At 47.7% G+C, this 18920-nt stretch overlaps 2 protein-coding genes across 4 annotated transcripts; both read right to left on the bottom strand.

Moving 5' to 3' along the window:
- Positions 1-1041: 1041 nt before the first annotated feature.
- Positions 1042-6058, bottom strand: traf5 (Tnf receptor-associated factor 5). Its single transcript, XM_070922555.1, has 10 exons — positions 5775-6058; positions 5530-5593; positions 4484-4585; positions 3990-4154; positions 3574-3651; positions 3029-3103; positions 2853-2945; positions 2566-2706; positions 1794-1959; positions 1042-1628 (listed from the first exon to the last, which is right to left on the bottom strand). The coding sequence occupies exons 1-10, from the start codon at positions 6020-6022 to the stop codon at positions 1042-1044; spliced, it is 1719 nt and encodes a 572-aa protein (XP_070778656.1). The 5' UTR covers positions 6023-6058.
- Positions 6059-8620: 2562 nt separating this feature from the next.
- On the bottom strand, positions 8621-18483 carry rcor3 (REST corepressor 3). 3 transcript variants are annotated; one of them, XM_070922490.1, is made up of 12 exons: positions 18360-18483; positions 18200-18256; positions 17025-17102; positions 16891-16943; positions 15599-15760; positions 15187-15311; positions 14583-14661; positions 13787-14002; positions 12674-12751; positions 12054-12111; positions 11598-11848; positions 8621-11049 (listed from the first exon to the last, which is right to left on the bottom strand). In XM_070922490.1, the coding sequence occupies exons 1-12, from the start codon at positions 18481-18483 to the stop codon at positions 10666-10668; spliced, it is 1665 nt and encodes a 554-aa protein (XP_070778591.1). In that variant the 3' UTR covers positions 8621-10665. The 3 variants fall into 3 exon arrangements, with proteins under 3 accessions (XP_070778591.1, XP_070778582.1, XP_070778599.1); XM_070922481.1 differs by having other exon boundaries at positions 11604-11848; XM_070922498.1 differs by having other exon boundaries at positions 8621-11043; positions 11604-11848.
- Between the last annotated feature and the right edge of the window lie 437 nt (positions 18484-18920).

Raw genomic sequence — 18920 nt, 5'->3', positions numbered from 1 at the left:
ATGGTGCTGCAGTAGTTCAGTGCAGTAGTTCAGGATGGTGCTGCAGTAGTTCAGTGCAGTAGTTCAGGATGGTGCTGCAGTAGTTCAGTGCGGTGCTGCAGTGGTTCAGTGCAGTAGTTCGGTGCTGCAGTAGTTCAGGACGGTGCTGCAGTGGTTCAGTGCAGTAGTTCGGTGCTGCAGTAGTTCAGTGCAGTAGTTCAGGATGGTGCTGCAGTAGTTCGGTGCTGCAGTAGTTCAGTGCAGTAGTTCAGGATGGTGCTGCAGTAGTTCAGGACGGTGCTGCAGTAGTTCAGTACGGTGCTGCAGTAGCTGCCACATTCACATGCAGAAATCACTTCCTGTATTTCAGCAGCCACATCACAACTTCATCTCATTTCTTAAAATAACAAATGATGTCCTTTCTCCATGACTTAATTATTAGCGTGAGGTAACTTGATAATACACAGTGCTGATGACAGCATCAGCGGTGTGGCTTCTTTGTCTCCACGCTGGGAGAAACAATTTCATGACGAAACAGACAGAACAGTAAGTACAACAGCCTGATATCCTCAGATAATGAGCCATTTAAGTCCTGATCAATACTACACTATAATATCAAACTGATAACCAGATCATTAAATCCTGATCTCAGGATAACAGACCTAAATAACTTGATCTGAGCACCAATAGTTATTCTCAGATAATATATAACTATTTCCCCCCGGGGATCAATAAAGTATTTCTGATTCTGATAATCAGGTAATTAAGTCCTAATCTCAAGATTAAATATTATTAGTACCCACAGTGTTTGTTGGAGTTGGTGTCTGTGAGTCCGACCTCCAAACGATCCCTGAGAGCTTTAAGGAAAAGTTTGAATTTTATGCAGATGTGTATTCTCTTTGTTGATGAGTTGCATCAACCTGAACAAACTATTCCTTTAAAGTGTAAAATAAGACAATCACAGTGAAAACTGTACAAGACTGTGGAGCATTGTGGTCTACCAGTGTCCTCCCTGAAAGGACTAGATGAAATCCGACAAACAGAAACTTGGAGGACAAACGCCTACAGCTGCTCTAAACCCGCCATGTCCACCTTCACTTTGATAAACAGCGTGTCGTCGTTGACATACGCAGCATTTTGAGGAGTTTCTAGCTTGTTGAGGGGAATGAAGCATGAAAATCCCACAGCAATGTTGCTGACAGACTCGAAAGCGGGTCGTTGGAAGCTTTTGGATGCCGGGTCGGGCCTGAAGCTGAGAATGCGGTGGTTACCGGCACCACTTTGATCCAGAACAGACAGAAACACGGTCTGTCTGAAAGGCCACGGCAGCAGAGCATCAAAGTCTCCCGGCATCAGGACAACATAAAGGGACAGGTGAGTTCCTCTTCCCTCCCCGTCCCCGTTCAGATAAACCTTGGCAGCCATTTTGTAGCCGCAGCGTCCGGTGTGGAACGGCACGCTGCTCAGGCAAGGTGGCTGACCTTTGGCCTCGGCTTCCCTCCTGTTCCCGAAGTCGTCGATCTTCCAGATCAGTTTGCCATCATAGGACGTTGCTTCGAGCTCCTGCAGGTGCTGTTTGTTGCGACTGAGCTGAGCCTCGTGGAGATCCAGGAGACCCGAGTGATGCTTCAGATTCTCCTCCAAAGTTCCTGAAAATGAAAACCAACAGCATTGACTGAAACAGGAAACACCAATGTGGGTGTGTGGGGACACAAAAACCAACAAAAAAATCCACCTGCTCCTTTAAAAACAGGAACACTGACAGTGACTCATTCAAAGCAGCTTTATAGACGCATGCTTTCAGGTTTTGTTACCCAGGTGTTCTTTGAGGGCCTCGGTTGCCGACACTTCCTGGATCACCACATCCAGAGACTTTCTGAGCTGCTCTAGCTCCTCCAGAGCAGGGCCGAGTCCCCGAGACACCTGCTGGACGTCCAGCTGGACGGTGGACAGGACGTCCTCCTGCTGGCTCAGAGTCCTCTGACCACACAGACGGAAAGACGGAGGTAACATGGTTCAGTGATGCTGCTCTGAAACTCTAAGTGTCAATCTGGATGTTCTAGTTCATATTCTGGTTCATGAATTAACAAAACAAGAGTGAACAGATACAAAGACACAGTGTCCAACACGCTCGGGTGCTTCGACCTTTATAGACTTGTTTGTTTCCAACATGATATTCTGTTGATGTGAGTTGGATCAAGGTTCCCTCGTCATTGTGATTAAGTGAACTAACAGTAACAGAGTCCTCCACAGATTCTTCATCACTCCTCTATAACAGACTCCAAATCGATGCAGCAGAACCAGAGATGTCCTCTTTTTTATTCCACACATTCTTTTAAACCTGCTGCCTACATTACCCACAATGCAACTTGACCGCAGACAGTCGTGTGTTATGCTAGTAGCGGCTAATGTAGCCTGCAGCAGAGATGAGCAGATCTCTGGTCAGCTCACTTCTTTAACTCCACTCCAACAGACAGTCTTCAACCGACGCTGACTCGAGTGACATCACAGTTGACGATGCTCATCGCTTCAAGGTGTCACTCACATTAAGACACGAAGATACAGATGAAATGATGGTGGATTAACCTGAGCTGTAGAGACGATGTGTTCATGGCTGCTGTTTTGCTGCACCAGCGGTCTGATTGTCTTCTGCAGAGCAGCGAGCAGTAAACTGTCCGTCTGGACCTCCTGCTGCCTCAGCTGCGCCTCCTCCTGGAGAACCCCCACCTGACCGAGGAGACACCAGTCTGAGCTAAACACTTCAGAAATATTGAATATTAGCAAAGATAAAATCAGTGCTACACAAAGGCTTGTAGCTATAATGTGTGGACGGATGATGCTCGAGGTTCACTGCCAGCGTCCCCTAGACGTACCTGTTGTTCCAGGTGGGTGTTACTCCTCAGCACCAGCAGCATGTGATGGCCGACAGCAGCGCCTTCATGTAGCTTCACCTTCCCTCTCTTCTCCTGCAGGTAATGAACACACAGAGTTCTGCCGGTGGTCTCATGCCAGCGCTCCGGTGTTTCACTGCTGGTTTAGATGAACTCACCTGAACAGAGCAGCCGAACCTCTCGTAGGAACAGTGGATGTGAACCTCAGGACACGATTCTCTGTGCTCGCTCAGCTGGAACACAAGACAGATTCAAACAGCTGCAAACGTTTGTTAATGTTCATTTTATCAGACGGCCCGATGGAATACTTGATTCTGATTGGTCAGTCTATCCATGTGAGTCACAGTAAGATCCCTCAGTAATCCTGTGTTTGCTGCTCATTACATCATATTAAAGGTTCCCTGTGGAGTTTCTGACCTCTCGTAGCACCAGGAGGACTTGTTTTATTAGAGGGTCCCTGTTTTGTGTGAAGGTGAATGTGGGTGAAGCGATCTACGCTCCTGCCGATGGTTTGACACTCTTCCACTGATCAACAGGTGGCGGTAATGAGTCAAGAAACTCTGCACTGCGCCAACAAAGGTAGTGAAGAAGAAGAGTGCTAGCCAGTAACACATGGATGATCTGGACCAGAGCGGCTCACATTTGGTGGTTTGGTGCCGAAACTCTCACTGGGTGCAGAGGTTTCTGATGTGAAGGGGCTCACCTTGTGTCTGGGGACCTTCTGGGAGCAGCTGTTGGGACAGTCCACCTCCACCTCCGGACAGGAGCTCTGCACATGATCCTACAGAACAGAGTCACCACAAACACATCAACGGGACTCGACACTGAAAGCTCAACGATTCAGACTTGTGGTCCCTCATGGTGGTCACTCGGTACACGGTACGTCCTCTTCAGCCTAACAAGAACATCTCTGCAGATTCTCTTTAATTAATAAATTCATGTCTGGTGTTCGGTTTCAGGGCAGAAATCCTCTCCTGACATGAAGTGACGGACCCCAGTTTAAGAATGAAATCCAAACTTGTTTCTTTGACCTGTTCTGAGACCAAGCAGAGGACTGGACCGTCAGGACAAGAGACTCTTAAACCCAACTGGTGCCACAGTGTCTGGGCATGACTTTACCTGGATGAGGCTGAGTTGCTGCGGTTGCTGGCAGTGTGGGCAGGGCTCCATGCGGTGAGGACACGTGTTGGTCAGGTGTTCCTGCAGGTATCTCCTCTGTAGCGCCGCCCTGCAGCCTGGGTTGCAGCACTGCAGCTGCTCATACTGACACGACCTCAGGTGCTCCTGCAGGGGATGAAATGACGGAAGTAAAAAACAAACCGTCACAGAGCTTCCTGAACTTCTTCATGAAGATGGTATCTGTGATTTCATGTGTTTATCAGGTGGATTGTTGGGTTTAGACATTAGCGTCGTATATTTCCCTTATGTTCAAGGTGTCTAGTGGTGGAGGGACCACACAGCAGTCGGTACAGTCAGTCCACATAGTCCAAAATACACAGTGTGTTATCGTCATCGTGGGGGGGGGCGACGAGGTCAGACCTAAACATCAGCTCTGTACACATTCACACATACTAATCCATTAAAAGGCTGAGCTGTTGCTTCATAAAGTCTACCTGCAGATGGTGTAATGTGACGACAGAGGTGCATGCTGGGGAATTGGTGCAGTACACTTCTAAATTGGAGATTTCTCGTTTGCAGCAGTTGTCCTGGAAAACCTGCAGGGAGAAAACTCTCGATTAGTATCTTTTTAAACTTTTATACGCCGACGTCTTTCCAAACTGAGTAGCTGGTGTCCAATCAGAAGGCTTTCATGTAGCACAGCCTGCGAGGTTTACAGCTGAACGTCACCATAAAGCTCCGTAAAGATCCAGCTGAGACACCAACACACTGTTTCATACATTATTATGAAAGTATTGATTATAGCTGCTTTAAGTGATGAGCCGTATTTTTGCAGCTGAATAATGAAAACGTCCCTGAGCTTTGCTGTATCACCACCATCAGGTCAAGACCTCTTGTAGAAACACCTTCATCACCTGGAGCGGCCTCGTCTGATCGGCTGTTACATTCGCGGGCTGTTAAAGTGAAGGCCGTCCTCGCCGTGCCTCCTGATTGGACACCAGCTACTCGGTTTGGAACAAGCACCAACCTCCGGGTCTGAAAACTGAAGCTAATGCTTAAGTGTCTTAAACCTGCATTCTTTCTAATGGCCAGCAGGGGGCGACTCCATCTGTTGTAAAAAGAAGTCCGATTGTATAGAAGTCTATGAGAGAATGAGCCGACACTTGATTTAGGACCTCAGTTTGAGTTCATGTTTCAAGTCTTCTTCAATACAGCAGGATGTTCATTTAGTAGATTATGGTCCCACTCAGAGTAAAACTGACCATAAAGCAGGCTACGCTTCAGGACTCCCTCGTGATTGACAGGTCTTTACCACGGCAACCTGTCCACCTGTAGATTCTCAGCTACCTCTGTTTGGACTTGCTGCCTTTGCCTGTGAGCTTTTGTGTCGTATTGTTTCCAGTAAAGCACTGAAGTGTTCCTGGTTCTAAATACTCGGAGACACCAGCCGAACGATCGCGTCGCTCTGTAACTGCCAACTCAAAAGATGATGACACGTCGACATCGTGTTTCTGCTGAAAACAAAAGAATCGGTTCAGACCTCAGCTGGTGTGATCACAGCTCCGTCTACTGGACAAACTGGGCTGGACGGTGATGAACGCTCCCTGAAACACAAAGCAGACTGACGTTCATAAGGACGGCAGGTAAGCTCCGAAAATAAATTCTCTTTGTGTTTGGTCTGAACACACCTTCACAGGTGCTTTTAAGGTGGACTGTGTCAGTGTGAGTGTGTTTTAAGGTGGACTGTGTCAGTGTGAGTGTGTTTTAAGGTGGACTGGCTCCTACAGCAGTCCTTGGAGACAGTGGAAGCAGTAGATGTGTCCACAGGAGTTCTGCTGAGGGTTGAACACGACTCCTCTGCAGACGGGACAAACAAACTCCTCTTTCAGCGTCAACACAAACTTCAGGCAGTGCTGGATGGAGGTCAGCTCTGACTCCCAGGAGCTGACGGAGCCCATCGACCTCTGCCTGGACTCCTCCGACCTCCTCGCGGACTCCTCGGATCCTCTCAGCTTGGTATCTGCTGTCGCCATGAGTCTGCAGGGGGGCAAGTGATTGCAGCCCCTCTGTAGACTGCAGTGAAATAAGAGCAAATGATTCTGAATTAACAATGTGCAGTTAAACTGAACTGGTGGCTGGTGTGTGTGTGTGTGTGTGTGTGTGTGTGTGTGTGTGTGTGTGTGTGTGTGTGTGTGTGTGTGTGTAGAAGTCAGGATGTCCTCCACTAGACCAAAAAACACTTATAAGCGAGTAACAAGTTATGATTAACTTCATACACATTGTGACCTGTAAATCTAAACACAGCCTTTTAAATAACGTACACAGAAGATATAACGCTGCTTACAGAGCGTCATGTCAGGGTTTGTTCTGTTCGGGTTGCAGATGGTTTGGTTTACCTCACTGAGGAAAGGAAGTAGAGCCTGAGAGGCAATACTCAGGGCTGGATGGAAATCAAACATGTATCATAAAGTCAAATATCAGCTCTCTATCAGCTGTTTACATCTCTGTAAAACTACTCCATTACAAGCAGAACTCCTGTATTCAAAACCTCACTTCAGTAAAAGTATTTAAGTATTGTTAGCAAGAGGCAGGTGAAGTATCAAAAGTAAAAGTACTCATTATCAGAGCGGCTCCGGTCGGTGCCATCACACATGCGCGCGGGTGATATGGTCTCTATTGATCACGATCATCTCCACAGCGACATAAATCAATAAATCAATAAATCAATAATCCCCGCTGCCGCAACTCTCAACTTTAAACTGAACTCAAAACCTTCAGACTTCATCAGAACATTTCAAACATTTCCACTTTTACCTTGTGATCAGCTTCAGACTGCAGGTCTTCCGCTGAGGACCGGAACTTCTTTACTTTCACTTTCCACAGGCGGCAGGCGGGCAGACAGGCGGGCAGACAGACAGGCAGAGAGGCAGAGAGGCAGGCAGACAGGCGGGCAGACAGACAGGCAGAGAGGCAGGCAGACAGGCAGGCAGACAAGCGGGCAGACAGACAGGCAGAGAGGCAGGCAGGCGGGCAGACAGACAGGCAGAGAGGCGGCAGGCAGTCAGAGAGGCAGAGAGGCAGGCAGACAGGCAGGCAGGCAGAGAGGCAGAGAGGCAGACAGGCAGAGAGGCAGACAAGCGGGCAGACAGACAGGCAGAGAGGCGGCAGGCAGTCAGACAGGCGGGCAGACAGGCAGGCAGACAGGCAGAGAGGCAGGCAGAGAGGCAGGCAGGCAGACAGGCGGGCAGACAGACAGGCAGAGAGGCAGACAGGCGGGCAGACAGACAGGCAGAGAGGCGGCAGGCAGTCAGACAGGCGGGCAGACAGGCAGGCAGACAGGCAGAGAGGCAGGCAGAGAGGCAGGCAGGCAGACAGGCGGGCAGACAGACAGGCAGAGAGGCAGAGAGGCAGGCAGAGAGGCAGGCAGGCAGACAGGCGGGCAGACAGACAGGCAGAGAGGCAGGCAGACAGGCAGACAGGCAGAGAGGCAGGCAGGCAGGCAGGCAGACAGACAGACAGGCAGAGAGGCAGAGAGGCAGGCAGACAGGCGGGCAGACAGACAGAGAGGCAGAGAGGCAGGCAGACAGGCGGGCAGACAGGCAGACAGGCAGGCAGACAGGTGGGCAGACAGACAGGCAGAGAGGCAGAGAGGCAGACAGGCGGCAGGCAGGCAGAGAGGCAGGCAGACAGGCGGGCAGACAGGCAGGCAGACAGGCAGACAGACAGGCAGAGAGGCAGGCAGAGAGGCAGACAGGCAGAGAGGCAGGCAGACAGGCGGGCAGACAGACAGAGAGGCAGAGAGGCAGGCAGACAGGCGGGCAGACAGGCAGGTAGGCAGACAGGCAGAGAGGCAGGCAGACAGACAGGCAGGCAGACAGGCGGGCAGACAGGCAGGCAGGCAGACAGACAGACAGACAGACAGACAGGCAGGCAGACAGGCAGGCAGGCAGGCAGACAGACAGACAGACAGGCAGAGAGGCAGACAGGCAGGCAGTCCGGGACTCTCTGAAGTCCTCCTCCACTCTGCAGCCTGTCAGTCACAGCTGACCGATACTGCTGATTGGTTGGGATTATCTGTGGTCGATACAGCAGCAAGAGGAAACTATAAGAGCAGGAAGTGACTTCGCATCAACAACCTGCTGTTATTACTACTGAGTAAATCCATTCACATGTGAACACAGTAGAAATACTCCATTACAAGTAAAAGTACACAACCACACTTGAAGTATCAAAAGTAAAAGTACACATTGTGCAGAATGGTACAGTGTTATTTTATAACAGAAATTACATCATTAGATTATTCTTATTAATGCATCAATGAGTGCATTTACATGTTCAGCAGTATCCTGGTTTTCTTTTGAAAAGAACGTACTTTGTTCTCCATTACTACTTGTACTTTGTAGTACTACTTGACACTCGTTACTTTGCACATTAAGAGTTTTCATCCTCTAATGTTCAGTTGACGCTGTCATGGAGGAGTTTGTTAAATTCTATGTTTTAACACTGAGGTTTGGTGAGTGACGGTTTCATTTCATTCACAACATGATAAACTGGGTGGAGCCAGATGTTTCTGCAGGTGAACAAAGACCCAAAGTCTTCAGACCTGCTGAAGGATGGAAACAGTCACATGGTACAAATGTAGTTTTTAATGAGAACAGTTCCACTGAAACTCAAAGGACTCGATGATTCCAGTTACATTTAATGCCGTAAAACACGTTTGTCCAAAAAGCATTAAGAGCACTTTCACAATGATTTTTACACCAAGTCCGGACTGGCAGCACCAGGAAGAATAAATAATGAAAAGACAGACGGACGGCACATCTGGAGCTCAGAGTCCAGATGAAGTTTTTAGTTTGAAAATGAATCTTCAACATGTAAAAAAACAACAGCTACTCTGAGAAAATTCAACCCAACAATTCAGAGAACAGTGAGCAACATTTTTCATGTGGCAGACGGAGACATTTTTACAGAGACATGATGTCACACAGACTGAAGCTGCAGTGTTTTCAAAAAGCATCAACTAGTAAACCAAATGTACAGCAGCTGTTAGTTATCGAGTGACTGATTATTCAGATACCAAACTGTACAGAACGCAGACGCCTTCAGGTTCATCACATGACTGTCAGAGAGGTTACCCACCACCGGTTACCATGGATACGCCGCCATGTTGGGTGACAACAAATCATATAAACCGTCTTTGTCTCAGTGGTACAGTCTGCTGATATTCTATATTCATCTTCATGTTCAGACTCAAAGCAGCCGTGAATGAATCTACTAACAGTGATGTGTGTATCACAGCCTGACAGATCTCATTATTATTATTATTATTATTATTATTAAAACTCATCAGTGAGCCTCACTGTTGTTTCCTTCATCACCATGAACACACACGCTGCAGTTTATCTGGACTCAGTCCCACACACACCGTCCTGCTGCCACAAACACTCACTAGAGCTCCACATGTGGATTCATCCGCCGCTGAAAATAGTCCCCAACAAATGCTCTATTTCCTGCTGTTAGTTTGATAAAAACTACAGCGAGCAGCTGTTGGAGGGAATGACTGAGCCTTTTGAAACATGAAACTATATATCTGTGAGGAGTTTTTAAAGATTCACGTCTTCAGTAGGAACCAATGGGCTGAGAGCTGAGAGCCACAGACAGGAAGTGAGACAGGATGTGAGACAGGACTGAGAGACGGACTGACAGGTTGCTGGTTTGAGTCTGAACAAGAGAGAAAAATATAGAATAACAGCAGACTGATCCTTTGAACACGAGACTATCAGTCTCATGGTTTCCTTTCTAGATTGTAAAGCTCTTTGCCAAATTTGTGATTTGTGATTTTGTGTTATTTAAATAAAATGATAAGTTCCCCTGGCGCCCCCTACAGGCAGCAGAGTCCATTTGTTCATTATTCAGCCTCAATATGAACAAACAGCATCCTGATGGTTGGTCTCACCGGTAGTGGAGCTAGAGGAAAGATCACGGAGTCATTAAAATACAAAGGTTCATCCTCTGAGGAGCAGGAACATGTATTCAGCAAATACAGCCAGCACTTGTTGAGATCATTTGTTCTAGAACAAATTTGTGTTTGTGGACCGACCAATCAACAAGAGACTTCAGTACACATGTAGTGAACCCTGGAAAGTGGATAAAGACAACTCACAGTAAATTAAATAAATAGAAATGTTACGTTTCTTAATGTAAGAAAAGACACTGTTCAAGTTCCTAATTTAAAGTAGTTTTAAACTTTCAGATAAATGTATCTCAACATCCACCTTTTAGTATCTACGAGGCTGCTCTGTTTGTTCTGTCCACACTGACGGAGAAGAGACCCAGGACTGAACCCTGGTCTGACTGAACCTGTCTGATGAGGATTACTTGGTGTCCTTCAACCAGCAGGTACGATGCATGTAAGTCCTGTGGGAAAGACAAACTTCAACCCCTAAAATACTGTTCACCAAAGAATAAACACTCGGATTTGGATTTCCTTTGTGTGAATGTGTCACCTTTATGTTCTCAGGTGGTGAAAGTAGAAAAGCTGATCAGAAGCAGTGAAAATCGCTGTCGGTGTCACTCAGATTTTCCCACAGGACCTGAACGCAGCAGCCTCGCAGGCAGCTTCAGGTAGAATATTTCTTTGTTCGGTCTCTTCAACAGAAACTCAGTCTGACGGTCGTTAGTGGAGGGACGAAGACGAGGCCGTCTCTGATTGGTGCACGGCCAGGCCGGGGGGCTGCTGGGCGGAGCTTGGACCTGACCCCCCGGGGTTGCCGCAGAGGGTCATGGGAGCGGGAGGGCGGGGGTTGAGGCGGGGGGGCAGGGGGTTGGAGGGGCGGATGAGAGGCGGGGGCTGTTGCAGGGTGGGGCGGGGCTGCAGGAAGCGGGCCTGTTGTTGCAGGGGCGGGGGCTGACGGTGCAGGGACGGCGTGGCCGGGAGGGAGGGCCGCAGGAGGGGAGGGGGCTGGTGCAGAGAGGTGGAGGAGGCGCTGGACGTCACCAGAATCTGAGCTGAAGAAGAAGAGGAGGCAGCAGGAGATGCACCTGAGGAGGTCACCTGACCCTGCAGAGAGGAGGGGGCGGGGCCATAATTACCTCACTGCAAGTCTGCATCATTCACATTCAGTTTGTCTCACAGAGAAATATGAAATATTCACGTAGAAAACATCCACCTCCTCAAGCTGTCAGTGGTTCCCAACATGGGGGGCTGGGACCTCCACAGGGGTCTCTAACAGACTGCATCCTGTAATTTCATTCTAAAGGTTTGGCCTTACAAAGCATGCAGCATGGGGAGTCCATACTGAAGTGTTCTGGTTTGTTTGTTCATGAAATCTCCCAGAAACAAGATTTAACTGCAACAAATAAACATGGATGATGTGAATTTAGTCATTTTTACATTCAAACAGCAGCTTCTCAGCAGCACACTGTGATATTTGAGATGTTTAGAGTCTTTTGGAACATTTTCATGGGACGACGTAACAAAGCAAGTAGACTAAATGTCACATCTGGTTTTCATTTTAAAAACGGATGGTTGGAAGATGATCAGCAGGAATGTGAAGCATTCAGATGTTGTAGTAAATGCAGCAGTGGAATATAAAACAGAGAGAACACTCTCACCTCTTCGTCCTCTTCGTCGGTGCTCTTCCCTGACGGGGTGGCGGAGCTGTTCTTCCCCTCCTCTCCAGAGGTGGCGCTGTCTCCGTTGGGAGCTCGCGTTCCCTGCTCGGCCTCCCACTCCTGCAGCACCTCGTCCAGGTTGAACCGCCGCCGGTAGTTCACAAAGAAGTTCTTCACCTGGCCCACCGTCTTGTTACCGATGACGTCAGCGATGGCCTGGAAGTCTTTTCCGTATTTCCTGACACCTGAAGAACATCACAGTAGAAGAAGTTAGAACTCAACTGTGCTCCTAAAGTCCAGTCTTCTCCCTCCGTTAGCTCTGGTTCTGGTCTCCTCCACCTCCGGCGGGAAACATCTGGCTCTTCAGCTGCTAAACGCTGCACTATGTCTGCAGCTCGTGTTCAGAGGCTTCATCAGAAACACTGGCTGTTACCTCTAACTGGAGCTCACCTTGAACGGCCAGGAGCTGCTCGTCTGTGGTCCAGCGGGCGTTCACCTTCTGGTTACTCTGCAACACCGAAGAGTTCACGTGAGGGACAGATAAGGACAGACAGATGATGACAGGAAGAGGACCTGAACATTGCCCTCTAGTGGTGATTCATCAAACCTCAGTACAAAAAGACTTGAGGCGTTTCTGATGATTTAGGATGATGTAATGTGACAGGAGAGCAGTGTTTCTGTCCACTAAAGTAAAAGTACAAAAGTATTATCAGCTAAATATCACAGTGTTAGTTTGTCAGTGTCACATCATTGTGTTACTGGAACATTATTACTGAAGCATCAACATGTAAACATCACTTATATACTTTTGGGTGGTTTCATTTATAACACAGCATCATCTTTTATAAACTGTTCATGAAATGTTTTGTAACTAAAGCTGCAAAATAAAGTGTATTAGTATAAAAAGACTCAAGTAAAGTACAAGTACCTGAAAGTTATACTTAAGTTCAGTGTGACATTTGAAAGTGAGAGCGGTTCATGACGCAATGAGTAATAAATATGCATCAACCAGCACAAACGTTTTGTCTGATGTGAGAAACAGAATGACCTGAGAATAAATGGATCCGTACCTCGGCCAGCCGGAACTCTTCAATCCCAGACTCCACAACGTGTTTCAGTCCGCTGTTCATCTGTTTGGCGTTCTGGACCTGAGGACCGAAACAGAAACACTCAGCGTAAGTCTGACTTTCACGGTTTCCCTGCTTTGAAACGTGGCTGTCGAGTCCTTGTAGTGGAGGGAACAGAAAGGGAACCCTCTATCAGACACAGAAGCACCATGTGGGTCCTTAATAACACCAACTTATAACTGTGGAGCCTTTTCCACAGTCCTCGAGAAGACAGCGATCTATTGATCTATGCAGGTATCACCAGCAGGTGGCAGTAGAGCCCAGGCAGACCAGTGATATGGACAGGCATTAGACAGGACGACTCAGGGCAACACCTGGGGCCTTTCACCTGTGAGAGCACAGGTGTAGCTAGGTGTAGCTAGCTGGTCCTCTGCTGGAGTGAAGTGTTGAGTTCAGTGGTCGACGGTCTGTCTGTGAGTTTGCCTGTTGACTTTGTCAGTAAGTCTGCTTCACTGACACTGATGTGCTAACAGCAACATGCTAATGTTAGCCCCATCCACGAACTTGTGTTTGTCTTCAGTTGAATTGTTCCAGATACTAACAGGAGGCATTCCAGAGCTTTTGACTGTGTCACACCATCTTCACCAGCAGTAAGGACGTCTCTCCATCTCAACTTTTAAGTCAACATGGAACGAAAAGTCCTTGCAAACTGTTTGATACAGATTGTGTGATACAATAGAAAGCTCCAGCCCAGTTACTAAATGGACCCCCCCTTTAAGTATTTGGTGTAATCTCTGTGAAGCTTTGATCAGATCAACAAAATCTGTAACTTCAAACACAGTTTTCAGCTGCAGCTCAAACAAACGAAGGCTTGAAGTGGATCGGGATCCCTCAAAACACGTCTGGACGGGCCCAGATCCTGATCCCGGGGCTTGGCTCTGGATATCTGTATTTCTGGCAGAAGCTTTGGTTCAGTAGTTTGGTCAATGTTGTTATTACTGATAGAAATGATCAAGCAGGAGGTTACAAATATACATTTTCTTCTTCATTCTGCCTCAGTTCTCTCAGATCCTGGAGGAGGAGGAGGAGGAGGAGGGGTGTTGTAGCGCCTCCTACCTGTCTCTTGAGGGACACCAGCTCCATGTCCAGCTGACGGAGGAGGGTGTTGGCGGCGGAGGCGCTGCAGGACACGGCCACCACGTCCTCCTGGGTCAGGTACATGCCTTTGGGGGGGCGGCAGCGGGAGCGCTGGTGGTGTCGGTGCTGCAGGGTCTGGTGCTCTCGCCGACCCAAAGCCACCTTAGAGCCCGGCACCACCAGCTCCACCTGGTTCTGTCGGGAAGGAAATACAGAGGAGGAGCTGTTGACTGATGACGGAGTCCTGAGAGTGACGAGTCACTGAATCAATAAATAATGCTGACTCGATTAAAAATAATTAACATGCTTTTTAATTTAACAGTTAAACTCTAATATCACATTTCACATCCTGCCACACTGACGGCTCTCATCAGTATGAGGTTTATTCTTTTTACTCATCATGTCCGACTTCATATTTTACTACTCGACATTTTGTTTTGGAAACGTCCCGTCGTCGGTCTTTACCATCGTGTAGATGAAGTAGTGAACTAAATATATCATAGATTGATCAGGAGTACATGTTGGCTGCAGCCCTGCAAAGGGACTGTTTTACATTATTACGTCTTTGCTGACTCATCTGTTCTGTGTAGCAGCTGATGGACTTTTTTAGGGTCTAATTCATAAAGTAAGAACATTAAAAATGTTTGTAAAATCTTTAAGAAGAAATCTACAAAAGTCCCATTTTAGAATCCAGAGATTGTAACAGGAACTTCCTGTAATGAGGCCTCAGGTGTGTTATTGCCGTGGCAACAGCAGCTCAGGAGTGTCCACGTACCTCCTTCTTGGTTTCCTTGTTGGGGTCGTAGTCGCTGTCGTTGGCTTCAATGGGATTGGCCTCCTCCATCTCCTCATCACTACGGCAACAACAACAACATTCAGTCGATACACGTTATCGCAAAACGCATGAAGTCAAACCACAGAAGAAGAACGGCAACACAACATATGACAAAGACAGAGATGCAGCTTCGGTCCAACCAATAGCAGAGCAGCAGACACCTGGAGAGCCACAAACAGACTCGTCTTTACAGCGACAACAGGAAACATCCAGCGGAGCTGCAGCACCATCTGCTGTTCAAAGCAACAAATTACAACCTGCAAGAACTTCCTCTCAACTCATTCTTCAAGCGTCTGTAGACTGAGCTTCCATCTTCTCCGCTGCTGCCCACTTTACAGAAACATTTCAATAGTGTCAGTGTCGTGTTTTAGAAGTGATTGTGATTCACAGACTTCAGATACATCTGAGTCCTGCAGAGGCTCACATGCTCGTGCATGAATCACAAGTACATCTATTTCTATTTCTTTGTAAACTGACAGTGTGGAGGTCTGGCTTCCATCTGACCCTGAAACCTCTCCGTCAGGTGCCGATCAGTGACTAGTACCTGTCGTCCTGGTTGCTCCTGTTGGCCAGTTTGCGAGCCTGTCGGTCCATCAGACTCGTTCTGGAGCGAGTCTTCTTCCAGGAGTAGTAGTACTTCACCAGACTGGAGATGGATTTGTCCGGTAACTGAAACACAATCAGACTGGTCATGAGATGATTGATGGCAAAGGAAAGAAGAACAGATATTGAACTGAAACCGTGTGAGAAGTTTAGAGGAAAGATTTCTTTGGTGGAACCGACAACAACTCAGACACACTGATCTCCAGTCAAAAAGGTTCGGGAGGTCTAACGTGTAACAACGTGCCGAAGTTCATCAAATCTTTTCACGTCAACTAGCTGTCAGATAAATGTAGTGGAGGAAAGTACAAGTACACTGTACATAGAAACACGTTGTTGTTGTTGTTGTTGTTTACCATCTGCTGGATGCGGTGGAAGCTCTTGCCGTGGAAGCTGAAGGCCTGTTCAAACAGCACCTTGTCTTCTACCGTCCACTCGTCTGGAAACGGAGTGAAGTTCGGCAGGTCGGCCAGAGACTTCTCTATGTTGTGTTTGTGCCAGAAGAGCATGCCGAGGGCCTGGACACACACACACACACACACACACACACAGAAATAGATGGGTGGGTGTCATGCTGTTGCGGTCTCTCCCTGTCAGAGATATGGTGGGAGAACGGCTGCAGATGTTGCAGATGTTCTCACCGGCGCCGTCGTCTGACGAGCACAGAGACGAGCTTCAGTCAAACTAAACCCTAACCCTACGTGTCAGCAGTGAAAATGGCATCCCGTAACACGAGTGCAGAGGACGTTATGGACGAGGACACATCTTACAGGCTGCATCAGGAGGACGTGGCCTTCAGGGACCAGAACCTGAACCTGGGCTGCAGAGAGCCAACGGCGGCCGGTGGTGTCTTCGCTCAACGACAGAAACTGAGTCACTCTGCTGCAGTGGATTTCAGCGTGGGCACTTTTGGGTGAATTGGAGGTTGGGTGTCAGAAGCTCGCGCGCAATGCATCCTGGGACATGTAGGCACTGTCGGCAGGCTCCGCGAGCAGGAGAACTCAGCTTTCTGTCGATTGAACAGGCACTGAGGAATTTACTGCTTCAATGGGCTACACTTAGCATCAACACCGCGTGGACATTGACAGCTTATCTCCAGAGCTGTTGCTGCGCTGACTGGATCTTCAACAAGTGAAAAGTGAAAAGTTATTTATCTTATCGTCGTGTTTTCGTGATGACCTGCAGCAGCTGACCTCCTCTCAGACTGCTGAGACACTACAGAGTCCTAAAGTGAGGACTGACACAAGCGTTATTTTAAGGAGCTTCTCATAACTCGGCCAGTTAGCAGCTACTTTTAGCATCAGGATGTTTTGTGAATTTGAACAACAGAAAAACCACTCTCTTCTTCTTCTTCTTCTTCTTCTTCTTCTTCTTCATCCACAGCCGGCTGACCGAATCATGACGTTTAAAACGATCGATCGCAGAGAAAGTCCTTCAGATTACGTCATCGTGTTGTAAAAGTTGTCCCTGAAACACTGAAACACCAAGCTGGTGTTTTGAGATTTACTCACACTGTTTTGGAGAAAAGCGACATTTTAGTGGATGCTAAGCTAAGCTTCAGTTAGCTGTATAGTGGAAACAGAGATTTCGATGCTTTTTCCGAATGAAAGCGTCTCCATGTGGACGGCCTCTCGGTCTGAGGACCCACCTGCTCCACGTTGTATCCATGTTTCTCTTTGGCTATCGCGATGTATTCATCCACTGTGGAGGAAAACACACAGGGTCAGTTCAGGCTGATCTGAGGACCTGATGGAGGACTGCGTAGAGAAGACAGTGACTCACGTTTGGAGTCGACGATGGTGTGATACGGAGACCAGACCAGCATCCCTCCGCTGTCTTTATCTGAGTACTTGGTGGAACCTGAACGAGGACAAACAGGGCGTCATTCAGCTGAAGTCTACTCACCTCGTGATGTCATCGTGCCTGATGAGACGGGATACTGAGCTGCATTATGGGAAATGTAGGATCCAGTGTTTTTGGAGTTTGACTGTTTTCATAGAGGTGAAAAACTTTCTTTTCTTTGTTGCTTTCTGTAAATGAATCGAGCTGCCAGTTCCGATCATCACTTTGTTCAGATTCTTCATTTTGAATTAATAGCTTTCTTTCTTTTTCTTTTTTGCGTTTTCTGTCTTTATTTTATTTCCAACACAGTTTCGTCTCCTCTGTGATTAAAACAACTCATAATACGGAGCGGTCATCGATTTGACTTAAATGATTGAAATCATCATCTATGACGTCCCTTTGAAAAGCCTTCAGCATTTAAATTGAATGTTTTTCTTCTTTTTCCCACCTGGTGATTCCAGTATAAACCAGTGAAGTCCACCAAGAAAATTCAAAAGATGTGCCTTTAACAAGTATAATGTTCCAAACACGACACATATTCATGTTTTTTGGTCACAATTCTTATTAAACATAGTTCTATGTGAGTTCTGCATGTTTGTGGGGAAAAACCTAAACTGGCTGATATTTTATTAACGCTCAGATATTGGTGTTGATATCAGCTTCAAACCTAACATTTAATATGTAAAACGTCTAAAAGAAATAAAAAGAAATAACTGGGTGTCAGTGCTGGAAGTGAAATATTGACTTGCTTGTTGAAGAGTTAATATTACTGTATTATTATTGTTATTATTATTGCTCTCCTCTCAGTCTACCACAAGGATTATTGTGAATGGTTCAATATATGTGGAGGGAAAATAAAGAAGAGCAATGACAACAAACCGACTCCGTTCATCTTCATTAATCATGAGAGTCACAAGTTGCCGGTGAGCAGCGGAGGTAGCCTCGGTTCATGTTCCTCCGGGTTCGAACAGGAACACGAACCGTTCTCTAACGCTGCAGTCTCGGTTTGAATCCACCGACACATGCCGCTGTGAGTGGAGTTACAGTCGGTGGTACTGTACATGTACCGAGGCTACCACCGTCCGTCACTCAGGTAGAAACCAGTAAAACCTCACCGGGCTCGAACTCGGGAATGTTGGCCTGGTAATCGGCTCCGACCCGCATCCCCACATCTGGAAAACACCAGCACCAAACACGGGAGACGTTTTATTCAGACATTCACGCTCAAAACGCGCACATACGGAGCGACGAGACGCTGTTCGAGGCTATACTCACCGTGTTCGTCGTCGCTGCCGCTTTCGTCAGAAAAATGTCCGTTAGAAGCGTTGGACGGACTCTTGGTGCCGTTGGAGCGACCTTTCCCTAAATACTCCGAGCCTTTGTCCATCATGCCCGGCATCTCGCCGCTCAAATTCACCGTTTCTCAGCCGCTGAGTCGGGATATAAAATGTCAGCAGGAGCCGGAGGTTTGTCTGCTGCTGTTCGCGCTCTCTCCGCAGCTCCGTCCGTGTCGCTGTCGCGCTCTTCTCGTCGCTCCCACCGCGTTATAAACGGTCCCTTCAGACTAGAACACGCACCGATAACAGCGACAGAGTCTCCTCTACATTTTAAATGGTTTTAATGTGTGAAATGGTTTCCGTGAGGGAGGTTTTTGCCGCTTTAAAGCGCTGCCTGAGCGGGGTCTAACCGCCGCGGCGGACGGCTTTTTACGCACCGTCTGGCGGCAGTGAGTCTCCAGCTGCTGCGGCGCCTGTGGCTGCAGATCCTTCCGCCGACACAAACTAATAAACTGAATTAAAAAGAAAAAGAACATCATATTCAAACTGAGCTTCAACA

The sequence above is a fragment of the Enoplosus armatus genome, chromosome 2 (assembly GCF_043641665.1).
Source record: "Enoplosus armatus isolate fEnoArm2 chromosome 2, fEnoArm2.hap1, whole genome shotgun sequence".
Taxonomy (NCBI): Eukaryota; Metazoa; Chordata; class Actinopteri; order Centrarchiformes; family Enoplosidae; genus Enoplosus; species Enoplosus armatus.
This window is presented reverse-complemented; position numbering and strand designations above follow the sequence as displayed.

Excerpts from the sequence above, each read along its gene's own strand:
- rcor3 (XM_070922490.1), bottom strand. The coding sequence starts at position 18,483 with ATGCCGGGCATGATGGACAAAGGCTCGGAGTATTTAGGGAAAGGTCGC. Across the intron at positions 14,003-14,582 it reads ACAAGGAAACCAAGAAGGAG|AACCAGGTGGAGCTGGTGGT; the intron begins GTACGTGGACAC and ends CCTTCCCGACAG. Across the intron at positions 11,849-12,053 it reads GCAGCTCCTGGCCGTTCAAG|GTGTCAGGAAATACGGAAAA; the intron begins GTGAGCTCCAGT and ends GATGTTCTTCAG.
- traf5 (XM_070922555.1), bottom strand. The coding sequence starts at position 6,022 with ATGGCGACAGCAGATACCAAGCTGAGAGGATCCGAGGAGTCCGCGAGG. Across the intron at positions 4,586-5,529 it reads CTGTGATCACACCAGCTGAG|GTTTTCCAGGACAACTGCTG; the intron begins GTCTGAACCGAT and ends TTCTCCCTGCAG. Across the intron at positions 1,629-1,793 it reads GGCCCTCAAAGAACACCTGG|GAACTTTGGAGGAGAATCTG; the intron begins GTAACAAAACCT and ends TTTCATTTTCAG.